Source organism: Hyperoodon ampullatus, assembly GCF_949752795.1.
Source record: "Hyperoodon ampullatus genome assembly, chromosome: 1".
NCBI classification, from domain to species: Eukaryota; Metazoa; Chordata; class Mammalia; order Artiodactyla; family Ziphiidae; genus Hyperoodon; species Hyperoodon ampullatus.
Genome location: NC_136914.1, coordinates 95518408 through 95534628, shown reverse-complemented (window position 1 = coordinate 95534628; position 16221 = coordinate 95518408). Strand labels below are relative to the sequence as shown.

The window sequence follows — 16221 nt, the reverse complement described above, 5'->3', positions numbered from 1 at the left end:
CACACATCCACCTGTTCAGGACAAAATCCCTGGAAGCATCCTTGATTCTTCTCTTCACTCCAATTGGTTCTGCCTCCAAAAGACGTCCTGAATCTGACCACATCTCACCAGTCCCCTGTTAGCCACCAGTTCAAGCTGCCACCATCCCTTGCCTGGATTACTGTAAAAGCCACCGAATTTCTCCACCCCCACCCCTGCCTCCGCTCTTACCTATCTCCTCCATTCTTCATCCAATCTCTTAAGACGTAAGTCATATCAGGGCAATGCCCCTGCTTAAAATCCTCCACTGGCTTCCCACAGCAACAGGAACAAATCCAAACCCCTTATCATGGCCTACATGACCACACATGTTCATGACCTTGTGGTTCCATCTCCCTCCCCGTTCCCCCTCCCTCACCTAGGGCTCCAGCTGAACACACTGAGTTGGTTCCTGCCTCCAGTTTTCCGCACTCACTTTTCCTTCAGCCTGGAATACTTGTCCCCAGGGTCTTCACCAGGCTTCCTTCTCATCCTTCAGCTTTCAGCTTAAATGCCACCTCTGGAAGGCCTTTCCTGACCTCCCAATGGCAAGTCTTCTCCTCCCCGCTCCCAACTCTCTAGCACCTAATTTTCGAAATTATTGTATTCACTTGTTTTGGAGTTCCCTCTGTTACCTCTCCCCCAACACCTACACTGGAAAGCTTCCAGACAGCAGGGACGCCTTTAAGTTCAGCCCCAAACACTGCTTGGTACAGAGCAGATGCTGAAGAAACTGAGGTTGACTGAGCGCCCACAAGCTTATCCAGGGCTCTTACAAGGTTCTTGTTTGATGCAGGGAGAGGTGGCCCTCTAACTGCTTACTCTCATCCTCAGCGGGGTGAGGAGATGGGGGGCTAGCCACCACCCCTCCTCTGCCTTCCCCTCCCCCTCCCCCCACGCGTCCTTTCCTGCCCCTCCCCCCTCCTCCTACCTGCTCCGTTCCTCCTCCTCCTACCCGCCCCTCCTTCACCCCACCCTGTCGCGTGTCCGACCCGAGGGCGCTCTCCGTGTCGCGCGGGCGCTGGAGCGCGGGGACCCGACCGCCGGCCGCGGAGGGAGGATGGCGCTCGAAGCACTGCGCTTGGGGCTGTTGCTCCTGGTCTGCTGGGACTCGGCAGGTAACGCTCACCTGTGGGCCTGCTCCGCGCAGGACCGGCCAAGGAGTTACCGAGAGGGGGTCTCGCTGGCGACTGCCCCTGCCCGGGTCCGGGCGGCCTTGGCGCCCCTCCGCGCACCCGTTACTGGCGGTTGGGGACACGAACTTGGGGGTGTGCGGGGCTGGCGTTGTGAAGCCAGCAACCCTCTTTAGTTCTTGCTTGGGCTTCGTTCCCAGCATCTTCTTAGCGACCCTGCTGTCTGCTCTTTCTCCCTTAAAGCAGATTTCCTGGAGCCCAAGATCGGGAGTTGGGTTTTTATGTACCAGGGGCGCTACGGAACCTCAGCAGGAGATGTACAGGAATCAGGAATTGTGAATGCCAGGTGCGCCCGGCACTCTGGAGCTCATGAGAAAGGCGCCTTAGTCCAGCCAGACTTGATGCCCATTTAAAATGGAGTTAAGGGCTTCCCTGGTGGCGCAGTGGTTGAGAGTTCGCCTGCCGATGCAGGGGACATGGGTTCGTGTCCCGGTCCGGGAAGATCCCACATGCCGCGGAGCGGCTGGGCCCGTGAGCCATGGCCGCTGAGCCTGCGCGTCCGGAGCCTGTGCTCCGCAACGGGAGAGGCCACAACAGTGAGAGGCCCGCGTACCGAAAAAAAATGGAGTTAAAGTAGTAACACCTAATGTCAAATTTTGCATTTATTACCTTGAGCCACACAGGAAACGAACATCGTGAATTATTGAGTTTCTTCTCTAACTTTTATTCGGTAGCCCCAAAGTTTCTCAAGCAATCCTATTAGCGTGGTCAGTTACGGAACCGGTACCAAATGTTCTCTGTGTGCCTGCTAGGAGAGGTGCCAGAACACAACTGAACATACTTCTTAGGGGGAGTTCAAAGAAGCTAGGCATCAGAGGGAAAGGGAGACACGTGGCCCGTATAAATTACAAGCTGAATTTTAAAAACCCTTATGAACAAGAATTGACCTTAATTAACCCCATGCTTTAAAGTGTCTGTTTCCTTCTTGCAGCCTCTTTGAACACTCAGTTTGCTCACCCTTCAGAATACAGAACAGTAAGTAGGAAACCACTTGTATTGTTTCTACTGATACAGTGAAGCCCTCAACAGTTTGGGTTGGGGGCTGGTTTTCAGGTCTGACCTGCCACTTTCGAAACAGTGGACTGCTTCTTTAGAAACCAGATTCTCAGGCAGGCTTTTTGATACGGATCACAATGTAAAATTTGGTTGACAATAGCTCAGGCCTTGAAGGCCTCAGGGCTTTGTTTCCCTAATAGTTACACCTTGTACTAGACATTTTATGTATATTGTCAAATTAAATTCTGTGTAAGCAAGGGAAGGTCAACCAAATGAGAAGAAGCAAAAGCTTCTTATTCAGAGCTTGTTGAAGCAAGTGAATCAGGCATATCACCTGCATTTTTGGCAGAGACTCAAAGGCAGAGGAGTGGGAAAGCTTTAAAGTGGGAAAAAGGGAAAGCATCAGGTGTGCCCTGATCAAGGCTGTTGGCATGGGGAGGCTGTAAGTGGGTAACTAAAGGCAGGAATCCTATGTGATTGGTTAGGAGGGCATATTGGCTTTCTCTGATTGGTCCTAAGTTGGAAGCAGGAACAAAAATTTAGGGGAACTATCAGTTATTAATCAAGGCCTGGCCATTTTGGCCAATTGTTACAGAGCTTACTGTTTGGCTTATTGGACTGTCACTAGAGATTGCCATCTGACTTCTGACAAGTCTAATTTATAGCAGGTTGGCTTCTTGGGTTGGTTATTCTAAGTAATGGGTTGGTTTCCTAGGCAAGTTGCTACAGGTTATGGGTCAGAGTTCTATTTTAATATCTGGTCTGACACTGTCCATTTGTATATGCAGTCTCTCAATTCTCACAATGACCTTGTAAGATAGATAGATATTATTATTTTACATATGGGGATATTGACCTCAGTGGGTTAGGTAACTTTGAGTATTCAATTCAGTGTAGACCTTTTCCAGGAAATCTTCCCACTCTGTTTTTTTTTCCTCCAAAGCAGATATAAATGCACTTTCTCCATGCTTCCATTCAAACTACACTGCATTATCATCACCACCATGCTAGTGTAGGGAGGAAAAAAATCTTTCCTCGACCCTTCTAAGTTCTCAACTGGGGCCCCTATAACAAAGGACAGGTTAACAAGAGAAAAATAAACAAACGTTTATTAACAAGTGCATTGTGCATACACATGGGAGCACTCAAGAGATGAGTAACTCAAAGAGGTGGCTTAGAAATCTGCCTTATATAGCATCTTTACCAGAGAGCAATAAGTTTGTAGATAAATGACAGGACAAAGGAAAATGGCTTTAGGCTTCCAAGGGTGGCAAACAGTGGGAAGATAAATAGTGGGAGGGAACTAATGAAGTAAGGTTTGTTTGCAGATTCCTCAGGTGCCATTTCTGGACTGATACAGAGTCCAGAGTCATCTCCACTAAAGGAGAATTTATATCCTGCCTTTAGGCAGAAAAGGGGAAGAGAGAGAGAGCTGCATATTAACTGCCTTTAGCTCAAAATAATTTTTATGTCATAGAGCCATATTTTGGGGGTGACAAATTCTGATTTTCTTCAACACTAAATGTTTAGATACCATTTACTATGTGCCAAACACTGTTCTAAATTCTTTATGTAGAATAAGTCATTTAATTTTTTTTTGGCCACGCAGCAAGGCTTGTGGGATCTTAGTTCCCCAACCAGGGATTGAACCCAGGCCCTTGGCACTGAAAGTGCGGAGTCCTAACCACTGGACCACCAGGGAATTCCCTCATTTAACTTTTTACAGCGCTATGAAGTTGGTACCATTATTATCCCCTTGGTCAAGGTCACATGGAAATGGTGCAACTATGGGTCCAACTCAGGCATTCTGACTCCAGATTGGTGCTCTTCACTAGCCCATCATAGCACTGAATTGTAATTGCCTGTCTTCCCCTAGTAGGCAGTATACTCCTGTGGTCATGGATGATGTCTTATTTGTTATTTGATACCCAGTCTTCAGCACTTAATGGGTGCCCAATATTACTTTTGATCAGATGACTCAGTTTTCTTGGGTTTGATTTTCTTTCAGAAAATGGGGGATAATAACAGTAAAAACTCAATCAGGCATCCTGCATTTAAGCAGACTCACATACGACCCTCTCCTTTCTCTCCAAACGATTCCCACAGCAGATCGATTACTCACTGGTTATAGACAGGTTACCTTCTTGCTTAACTACCCTCCTGTATGCCAGTAAAGCTTATTTTCCATCAGTAGTGTTATGTGCTGACCAAGACTCAGGTGTGTGTGTTCACAAGCCTATTATGCCAGTTGCCAGTCCTATTTTAATTAAAGATGTAAAGACAGCATAAACATAAGTGTAGAGAAATAAAGCTGTTTATATGAGAAATGTGTCAAATGCTTTTGAAAGACTTGCTGAAAGACAAAATGCTAAAAACAAATTGAATTAGGTGTAGGTAAAACAACTGAAAATAATTGGGGAATTATTTTTTTTAATTGTACATTACCTTGCTGTGCCAGTGTCTATAAAGTCTTACCATATTTAAAAAGGGGCAGTTTTACCCCCCAGCAGACATTTAGACTGTCATTTTGATTGTCATGACCAGGGAGTTGTCACTGGCATCTAGTGGATAGAGAACAGAGATGCTACTGAACATCCTACGGTGCACAGCCTCACACAGCAGAGAATTATCTGGTCCAAAATATGAATGGGGTTGAGAAATTCCATTTTAAAGAAATCAAAACAAGAAATCATAGGTGATTTATTGTGGGTATGATTTTTGCAGTGTTAGTACACAAAACTCTAGTTGAAACATTCATAGGAAAAGTCTCATATCTTGTGTCAGGTAGGATTAGATTCAGCTGCAAGAAACAACAACTCAAAATAACAGCTCACAGAGATGCCATCTTAGGATGTGGCCTTTGTCTTCCTGGTCTGTAAGATTAAAAAGTAGAGCTCCATGCACCCAGGAGCAGGATGGAGGAATGGACAAAGGAGAATAAAAATTGGGAGAAGCAGAGGACAGGTACCAACTTTCTTTTAAAGGAGGTTCCCAGACTCTACTACACAATAATTCCACTGGTATTCCATCAGCCAGATCTTGATCATGTGGTCATACCTAGCTGCAAGGGAGGTTATCTTAGTGTAGGTAGCGTTACAGCTGGCCATGTGCCCTGTCATTGCCTTACATCAAAAGTGTGGCAATTTTATTTTCATTTACATGTTTTAAGATAAAATATTTAGGGTATGTTATATTTTTTGTACTGTTTACATGCTTTAATTGACTTTTTCAGTTAAATGACCAAGAACCACTTGTCCCAATCTCATTGGATAAGAGGGCATCTACTCTCCTGTGGAAGCCCTGGAAGGCATCATCTTAGTGAGCCTGGAGCTGCAAGAAACACATCAGGCTCCGAAATGGAGATAGAGGGCTGAACAGAGGATGGAAAGAGTCAAAAAATTCCTTTACTTCAGAGTTTGGTCCAAGGCCAGCCCTGCTTAGCACTTTATAAATCCAGATAATGTCAGTAGAAATGTGTAATTCAGTTATTAAGAGTGCTAAACAGTGTGACTTACTCTGAAGTGAGGAAAGGTAATCACTATTTACTAAAACATACACGCACACACAAAACAGAAATACAGCAGGCCATATATTTAACCTGTTATTAAAGTGAGACTCTGCACACCATGGTGTGACTATTGTGACCATTTCTAGTCCTGGCCCTGCTAGAGACTAGTGGCTGTGCACAAGACATTTTACCTATCTGGCCTCAATTCCATGAAATCTGAGGGTTGAGTTCCATGACCCCATATCGGTTTCTTAGGGCTGCCGTAATAAAGCCACAAACCGAGTATCTTACACAACAGAAATGGATTGTCTCACAGTTCTCAAGGCTAGAAGTCCAAACTCAGGGTGTTGGCAGGGTTGCTTCCTTCCGAGAGAGGAAGTTTTCTTCCTCTCGCCTAGTATGTGGTAGCCTCAGGCATTCCTTGGCTTGTAAATGACATTCTCTCCATGTCTTCACACAATCTTCCCTGTGTGTGTGACTCTGTGTCCAAATTTTCCCTTTTTATAAGGACACCAGTCATATTGGATTAAGGCCAATTCTACTAACCTTAAGTTGATTACCTATATAAAGACCCTATTTCCATATATGGTCACATTCTGAGGTACTGGGGGTTAGGACTTTAACATATCTTTCTGGGTGGACATAATTAATCCCATAACAACCCCTGAGGTCTAATTCTGAACCTACTGCTTTCTTTAATGCTGTTGCTTAAATGCCAGTATCTTAAAAGTCCAGACAGGATTCCCGAGTGTGTCTGGGCATTATGCCCAGGGATTAGGTGGAATGTAACAGGACATTCTCATGGAGGTGGTAGTGAAGAGCAAATTATGAAGCTGGAGGATAGTAAAGTAGGTTTGGTGACATGTCTTGGACATTCATTTAAAAATCAGCCAGACAGAACCTCCCTCTGAGGTCCTTTTCTTAACATAGCAGGTATTGACCCATTGCTTCAACACTGCATCTGATTTTTGCATTAGAAAAACTTTTTTTGTGCGTGGAAAATAGAAATATTTCTGTAGGCTGTTTCTAGGAAATCTAGGGAAACTTGGGACTTTGTCCTCCCCTCAGCTATTTTGTGATGAGAACGTCTCAAGTTATTCTCCAATTTCTATCTTCCTTTCCCTTTTCTAGCCAAACTGCGATCAGTATGAATTACCAGGATGTCCCAGGGACTTTAACCCCGTGTGTGGAAGCGACATGTCCACGTATCCCAATGAATGTACTCTGTGCATGAAAATCAGGTAACAATTTTACAGTATAAACTAGCCAAGTTTTCTTTAGTTCTTATCTTGCATTTTGATTACTTAGGAAGTTGTGACTCTTGGACATAAGAATCAAATGAGACATAAGTAGTTCTATTTTAAGACTGACATTTTAAAAGACACAGACTCCTTCAGTACATTTTCTAGGTCAAGGTTAGAGAATGAGGTGAGTGATTAATCAATTATAGACCAAATAATGAAGTGATGTTACTATCCAGGGATGGGTAGTTTCCCAAAATTAAGAATATATTTAGTAGTTAAACTCTGTGGAGTACTAAATGTTCTATTAAATTCAGAGGGCTTGTACAGGCGACCTACACAGCCTCCCCTACTGGTCAGAAAACAGATCTTAATAACTCTACCTGTTAGAATGCTCAGTAATAAGTGTATTGATATTATACCTGATGCCCTTCATGTAACTTACCTGACCAGCTCAGCTGATCATGACTCCCCCTCCAGGTATGCTGCTTTGTATTTCAGGGGTCCATTCTCTGAACTCAGTCTTCAGGAAATTACTAGGTCTTCTCAGAGTGATTCTTTGGGGATAGTTCCTTGTGCCATTGGTTTAGGAAAAAAATGTCAGAGTTGGGCTTTCGCCCTCATCATTTCCTAGATTTAGCTTTAAAAATGACTAATTAAGTGTCATCCTGGAAAGAATCTAATGTATAATGACATGGGTCTTTTTAATACAAAGAGGGGGACAGTTTCAATATGGTAGATAATAAATGTGTTTTTATGGTTGTTCATTTTGCAGGGAAGATGGTCATGATATTAAAATAATCCGAAGTGAACCATGCTGATAGAAAAGTTCACAGAAGAGAAATTGGAGAAACCACCTTTAACTGCACACTAAATGAATTTCATCTTCCCTTTTTCTCTTTTCCTATGTTACTTTGTGTGAAATATGTTAACCCACATTTTCTGAGATGAGGTATGGAAGAGAGCCATGGACTGTGACTAATAATTAAAACAAACAAACAAAAATACTTGTTTCTTGGCTTTTGCCCCTTGAGTTAAGTTTATTGCCCAGATGACTTATGTGTTGCTTTATTTAGTTGGAATAAAATCAGCATCGTATTCAATTACCACTATTCCCTGTTGAATATCCATTCTCACTGAGCAGCCTCATGTGGCTCTTTCCCTCTGAGGCAAAAGTGAATTTCACTAAGGGAGAAGTGGAGTCATTTTTTTAGAGGGCAAAGTTTATTCTCCTTCACCATTTCCCTAAATCTTGGATATGTAATGTATGCGTAACTGGTACAGTTTTCTGCACGGAGCAAATAATGTGAGATGAGACACTGGAGCTGACTTTAGCCTGAGCTGGTAGAGTCCAAGAATCATGCAGGTAAAAATACTTATAAGATTCCATAACTCCTTTCAAAACAGTGTTCCTTCAGGGTTAATGAAGGAATTTGCCTTTTCCCTTTTTTTAGGACACTGATTCTCAACCCTGGGTGATTATCCCCCAGGGGACATTTGCGACTATGTCTGGAAGCATTTTTGGTGTCACAACTTGAAGGGTGGGTGCTCCTGACATATAGCGGGTAGAAGCCAGGGATGCTGCCAAACACATCCAGCTCCCAACAACCAGGAAATTTTCAGTCCAAAATGTCAGTAGTGCTGAGATTGAGACATTCTGTGTCAGAGTTTGATGTAACATAGAATAGACATAGGGACTTCCCTAGTGGTCCAGTAGCTAAGACTCTGCGCTCCCAACGCAGGGGGCCCGGATTTGATCCCTGGTCAGGGAACTAGATCCCACATTCTGCAACTGAGAGATCCTGCATGCCACAACTAAGACCTGGCTCAGCCAAATAAATAAATAAAATATTTTTAAAAAAAAGAACAGACATAGCAATAACAAAAGTGACCTAAGTTTAATTTAGAAAGATAGTGTTTTCCAGATAGAGGATTTTGAGTCAAGTCCTGGGTTTAAGTGCATTCCAGGGCCAGGAAACTGTGAGACCGTGAGGCAAGAGGTGGCTGGGAGAGTGTGTAGTGAAAAGAACATGGCTTTGGGGGATGGGCTAAACGTGAATTTGAATTCTGATTCCAACACTTACTTGAGCTTCTGTTTTCTTATCTGGAAAAGGGGGATAATGCTCAACCCATGGAGCTGCTGTGAGGAAACTGCTCAGCACAGCACTTGGCACATGGAAACCACTGAAATAGTAGCTACTGTTACTTAAGTACCCCTCTTAGGGAGGAAGAACCTGAGGCCTGCAGAGGCAAACCAACTTGCCCAAGGTTATAGAATACATGCAAAACAGTCTGGACTAGAAGCCTGGTCTCCAAATTCCCAGACCTCTGTTTTTAATGAAGTGGGAAGTTGTATAACATAAATGTGCCACAATTACATTATGTCCTGTAGTTATTTTTGGCTTAAAAGTTTTATAAAAGTGATGTATGATTTTCAGAAAGTTAAAAAAGTACACAGAGGGCTTCCCTGGTGGTGCAGTGGTTAAGACTCTGCCTGCCCATGCAGGGGACACGGGTTTGAGCCCTGGTCTGGGGAAATCTTGCATGCTGTGGAGCAGCTAAGCCCACGTGCCACAGCTACTGAACCCTGTGAGTCTAGAGCCCGTGCTCTGCAACAAGAAAAGCCACCGCAATGAGAAGCCCGCACACTGCAATGAAGAGTAGCCCCCACTCACCTCAAGCAGAGAAAGCCCATGCGCAGCAACGAAGACCGAACGCAGCCAAAAATAAATAAATTTATTTTTAAAAATACACAGAAATATATTTAAAAAGTGAAAGTCTTTCCCATACTAGCCTCCAGAGGTGACCAATATTAACCTTTTGGAACACAGTCTCCGTAAGTATGTGGTGTATGTAAAATCACACACACACACACAAACACACCCCTGTCCTGTAAACTTGCTTCTCTCCTTATATTTGTTTTTTACATCAATATATGTAGTTTGTTCTTTTTAAAAGCTACACTTAAAAGTATTTTATTGTGCCATAAGTTACCCAGCTCTGCTGATCTGTATTCAGATATTAGGAGTCTCATGGTTGAAACTGGAAGAATCCCAATTCAAACTAGCCTTAGGTAAGGAGGAAATTGGCCCATTTAGTCATATTTGCAGAAGAGTGGGGGGATGGGGGGCCGTTAGCCTCAGAGGGTGCCTGGGACTAGGGCCTCTAACCCATCAGGACTCCCTGTCTCTTCATGTCTCATCTCTGTTTATTTCAGCATAAACAGCTTCCTTCATAGACTAGCTTTACCCGCTGTGTGGGAGGCAGAATTGGCAGCTCCAGATCATATCCTAGCAGCTTCCTGACCTGACAGGAGATGAGTCTTTTGTAACAGCTCCAGGTGAAAACATCTGCCTGAGTCACAGCCCCACCGCCTCACTACCTGAAAAGAAAATGACCCTTTTCTGGGCCAAGACAGATCGGTTCACGCTGGATCACACACCCACCCTTCAGGCCAATTGCTGTAGTCACAGGAAGTAGGGTGATATGTGATTGGTTCAGCTGAGATGAGCACTTGGGTGCAATGTTCCCAGAGGGAAAAATTCAAGAAGAAAAAATATCAGTAGATGTTAACTATAGGTTGCTTACAGTTTTTAACGATTATAAAACTATTTCAGAGAATATCCTTATAAATACATTCTTGGCACTTGAATGTTTATATGTATATATACACAGGATGAAAATAACTTAAAAATATTTAGAAGAAAATTATGCTCATGTAGCGTACACTAATCATCTGTTTTGCCCAGCAACTCTTCCTTCTTCTGCTCCAAAAAAGCACTGTTTCTGCTTCCCACTCTCCTTCTCCACTCCACTCCAGACTTCTGGCTGAATGGAGCTGCTGCCTTCTTACAAGATCCTGTATCCCTGACCCTGGTGATAGGTTGAAGGGTGAGCACCTGGTCCAAATTAGACCAGTCATGACCAGTAATAATTCCCCCTACCCTGGTCACAGAGATTGGTCTGCAGTGGGTTTCTGACCATTCAGAGTTCTTCCTCAGAGAAGAGCCCTTTTCCTTTTAGGTGGTAGGATTGAGAGTCTTTGTCACTGAAAGCTGCTGGAAGCCATGATCCCTCACTACAAAGAAAGACTGCAGTAGGACAGCATGAAGCCAACATGCCACAGAAAGCAGAGACCTGAGATCCAGAGAGTCTTGGTGGAGCTCAACATTCTGGTTCCAACATAAAAGACCCAGAATTGCCAAACTAATACTGAGGAAAAAGAACAAAGCAGGAGGCATAACCCTCCTAGGCCTCAGACAATACTACAAAGCTAAAGTAATCAAAACATCATGGTATTGGCACAAAAAGAGACATATGGATCAATGAAACAGAATAGAGATCCCAGAAATAAATCCACAAACTTAGGGTCAGTTAATCTTTGACAAAGGATGCAAGAATATATGATGGGGAAAAGATGGTCTCTTCAGTAAATGGTGCTGGGAAAGCTGGACAGCCACATGTAAATCAATAAAGTTAAAACACATCCTCACACCATACACAAAAATAAACTCAAAATGGATTAAACACTTAAATATAAGACATGACATCGTAAAACTCCTAGAAGAGAACATAGGCAAAACATTTGATGACATAAATTGTATCAATGTTTTCTTAGGTCAGTCTCCCAAGGTAATAGAAATAAAAGCAAAAATAAACAAATGGGACCTAATCAAACTTACAAGCTTTTGCACAGCAAAGGAAACCATAAACAAAATGAAAAGACACACTATGGACTGGGAGAAAATATTTGCGAATAATGCAACCAAAAGGGCTTAATTTCCAAAATATACAAACAGCACATATAATTCAATTACAAAAACCAAACAACCCAATCGAAAAATGGGCAGAAATCCTAAATAGACTTTTCTCCAAAGGAGATATACAGATGGCGAAGAGGCACATGAAAAGATGCTCATCATTGCTAATTATTAGAGAAATGCAAATCAAAACTACAATGAGGTACCACCTCACACCAGTCAGAATGTCCATCATTAAAAAGTCTGCAAATGGATTTCCCTGGTGGCACAGTGGTTAAGAATCCACCTACCAATGCAGGGAACATGGGTTTGATCCCTGGTCCAGGAAGATCCCACATGATGCAGAGCAACTAGGCCCGTACACCACAACTACTGAGCCTGTGCTCTAGAGCCTGGGAGCCACAACTACTGAGCCCATGTGCCACAACCACTGAAGCCCACACACCTAGAGCCCGTGCTCCACAACAAGAGAAGCCACCACAATGAGAAGCCCACATTCTGCAATGAAGAGTAGCCCCCACTCGCTGCAACTAGGGAAAGTCCATGTGCAGCAACAAAGACCAAATGCAGCCAAAAATAAATAATATAATAAATAAATTTTTAAAAAGTCTTCAAATAATAAATGCTGGAGAGGGTGTGGAGAAAAGGGAATCCTCTTACACTGTTGGTGGGAATGTAAATTGTTGCAGCCACTATGGAGAACAGTATGGAGGTTCCTCAGAAAACTAACAATAGAGTTGCCATGTGATCCAGCAATCCCACTCCTGGGCATATAACCAGACAAAACTCTAACTCAAAAAGATACATGCACCATTATATTCATAGCAGTACTATTCACAATAGCCAAGACATGGAAACAACCTAAATGTCCATCAACAGATGAATGGATAAAGAAGATGTGGCACATATATATGGAATATTACTCAGCCATAAAAAAGAATGAAACGATGCCATTTGCAGCAACACGGATGGACCTAGAGATTATCATATTAAGTGAAGTAAGTCAGAAAGAGAAATACAAATACCATATGATAACACTTATATGTGGCATCTGAAATACAACACAAATGAATATATCTATGAAACAGAAACAGACTCAGACATAGAGAACAGACTTGTGGTTGCCAAGGGGAAGGGGAAGTGGGGAGGGAAGGATTGGGAGTTTGGGGTTAGCAGATGCAAATTATTATATATAGGATGGATAACCAACAAGGACCTACTGTATAGCACAGGGAATTGTATTTAATATCCTGTGATAAACCATAATGGAAAAGAGGATGAAAAAGAATATATATACATATATGTATAACTGAATAACTTTGCTGTACAGCAGAAATGAACACAAGACTGTAAATCAACTACACTTCAATAAAATTTTTAAAAATTTGGTTCCAGGGCTTCCCTGGTGGCACAGTGGTTGAGAGTCCGCCTGCCGATGCAGGGGATGCGGGTTCGTGCCCCGGTCCGGGAAGATCCCACATGCCGCGGAGCGGCTGGGCCCGTGAGCCATGGCCGCTGAGCCTGCGCGTCCGGAGCCTGTGCTCCGCAACGGCAGAGGCCACAACAGTGAGAGGCCCGCGTAGCGCAAAAAAAAAAAAAAAAAAAAAAAAAATTTGGTTCTAGGCATTAGGGTTCCTGGAGCACCCTTGTTTTCTACCTTGCCATGGCTCATTCTTAGTTGGTCAACTTTTCCTTTGAATCTGTGAGCTGGCCCCCTGCCCATTCAGGATCCCCCCACACCTTCCTTTTTATTTTTCTTCTCCTTCTTCTTCCTCTTTGTCCTCTTCCTCTTCTTCTTCTTCTTTTTTGCTTACAGCAGTTTGACTTGGGTTGTTAAAAGAAACTTGTCTACTAATAAATTCAAGCAATTCTTAAGTGTGTGAGGTGATAAAACAATTATTGCCCACTACAGTGAGCATGGAAGACTTTTATATTCAGGAAAAAAACTGATAATAATGGTATTTCAAAAAGAAACTCAAATGTGTAAACATGTGTTATAAAGATTTTGTTGCAGTGTTGTTTTTTTAATATTTATTTATTTATTTGGTTACATGGGGTCTTATTTGTGGCAGGCAGGCTCCTTAGTTGCAGCACGTGTGCTCCTTAGTTGCAGCTCCAGGGCTTCTTGGTTGTGGCATGCGAACTCTTAGTTGTGGCATTCATGTGGGATCTAGTTCCCTGACCAGGGATTGAACCAGGGTCCCCTGCATTGGGAGCACAGAGTCTTATCCACTGTACCACCAAGGAAGTCCCTGCAGTATTGTTTTTATGACATTGAACTATCAATACTTCTGTGCTTTTCTGTACGACCTTCTATTATTATAAAACATCTATACATATACATCCTGTAAACTTGCTTTTCTCCCTTATATTAGGTTTTCATATTAATGTACAGTTTCCTCTTTGTAAAAGCTACATAGTGTTCCATTATATTATTGTGTCATAATTTATCCGGTCTCTGTTCTGTATTTGGATTGTTTATGAGAATTCTCTTGGTTGAGTATAGTTCTCTGTGCTATAAAGTAAGTCCTTGTTGGTTATCTATTTTATATATAGCAGTGTGTATATGTTACTACTTCATTTTTAAGAAGAACGTTATTGTATTCTATTATACAGACATACAATGATCTATTTATGCAGTTCCCTTGTGATGGACAGTTAGGTTATTTTTCATTTTCCACTATCACAAATAATGTTTTACATATATCCTCCTTTATTTTTGCAAGCAATCTGTAGGATAAATTCATAAGACTGGAATCACTTGGTTGGAAGACAAACAAATTTAAACTGTTGAAAGAGACTGCAAAATTTCTTTCTGAAAAGGTTGTGCCTATTTACATATTCTCTGTGGTAAACTAGTGTGGTTTACTAGTGGTAAACTAGTGGTAAACTAGTGCCTTTCTTTTTGTGCAATGGAAGCATATTTACATATTCTCTGTGATAAACTAGTGCCTGGTCTTCTTTTCTTTTTGTGCAATGGAAGCTGCTCAAATATGCACACTCAGAGTTGTACTGAAAACTCAGATTTGTATCCACCCTTTGTTGAAGAAGTCTCTTTTTTTACCCTCTTAAAAATGTTCTCATTATAAAAGTGATACGTAATCATTAGAGTCACCCAAAGTAAGTGGAGAAAAGAAGAGCCCACCAGTCCATGGAGAGTTCAGAAATAGAAGCTCCCAGAGGACAGAGTTCTTGCCAGTCCTGCTCATCATGGTATCTTCAGTGCCTGGGACAATGCCTAGCACAGCGCATATTTGTTGATTAAAGGAAGAAAAAAATAGCCCGGGAGGCTTCACAAAATAATGACAACAAAACCACTAACCTCCCTGAATTCCTTCCTTCCCCCGCAAACAGGCAAATAAATACACAACCCACACACCACAAAGGAAACAAGGTTCTGACTCTCGGCCAACAGTGAATTGCAATTTTTTCCTTCATTATTCTGAAAAAGGGAATGAGACTGAATGTCCAGATGATCCTGAACAAACTCTTGGAGCATATCTCAAACTTGGTTTAGGTCTTTTGTTAAGTATCCAGTTTATATCTGATTATTCCCTCAATTATGCCATGAACATTTGTGGATATCTGTTATGTACTGAGCACTGGGTCTACAGTGATGAATGAAACGTAGCCTGTTCATGCAGAGCCTATAGGATCATACTCTTAAGTTTCTCTGAAAAGCAAACAACTCTCACTTCTGGAAACTAAAAACCTGATGTCTGCTATAAACTATAAATTCCATGAGGCTCGAACACTTACCTGTCATCTTCTCTACTATATTCCTAGCTTGACATACAGCAGGTGTTTAATACCTATTTGTGGGCTGGCTACCTTAAGTCAGTTCCATTCTGTTGGCTTCAGTATTCTATGGCCAGATTTAGGAAGGTAAGAGTATTCTGAACAGCAGGAGAGTCTGAAATTCAGGCGGTAAAGCAGGTTGCAACAGTCAGAAAGAAATCACTCTCATTCAACCTCCAGGGACAGCCACTTCCTCACCAGGTGCAGGACGCGCACCAAGGCCATGAGCCTTGACATAAGTGATCTACGTCCTAGTTTACTGGAATATTTGATCAACAATATTTATTTTTAAGGAAGCACTTTGTTTTATTCGTTTTTTTAAAGTATTGGGGTGGCCAATATAAAGTTATTTTGACACACTCTTGTTGTTTCTTGGCTGAACCAAACACTTTTTCTGCCTGTGAAGCCCAAGTAAAAAATACATATTCCTAGAGTTTGAACTGGTACAGACTTAGGTATAACTGATCCAATGTCATTTACAGATGAGTAAACTGAGGAACAATTGGGTTTAGAGTTGCCCAAAATGGCATTGTCTCTCTGGATCCAATTGGTAGACATCACAGTGATAATGATCGCTAATCACTGGCTTGGCATTAGCTTTCAGTTTTGTAATTTCCCCTTCCCCCCCTTTAGGAGCAGGCAAGGATGGCAGAGAGCTAGAGGTGATAGATGGGAAGTACAATTGCAAAATTCCTTGGGGCATGAGG

General features: G+C 42.4%; 1 protein-coding gene across 1 annotated transcript; it reads left to right on the top strand.

Annotated features, from left to right (window-relative positions):
* Nucleotides 1–1432: 1432 nt before the first annotated feature.
* On the top strand, nucleotides 1433–7777 carry SPINK2 (serine peptidase inhibitor Kazal type 2; the record flags this gene model as incomplete). The annotated part of the gene is made up of 4 exons (XM_079710996.1): nucleotides 1433–1497; nucleotides 2123–2186; nucleotides 6847–6956; nucleotides 7732–7777. 4 exons carry the CDS (start codon nucleotides 1433–1435, stop codon nucleotides 7775–7777), a joined length of 285 nt encoding a protein of 94 aa, XP_079567122.1.
* Nucleotides 7778–16221: the final 8444 nt, after the last annotated feature.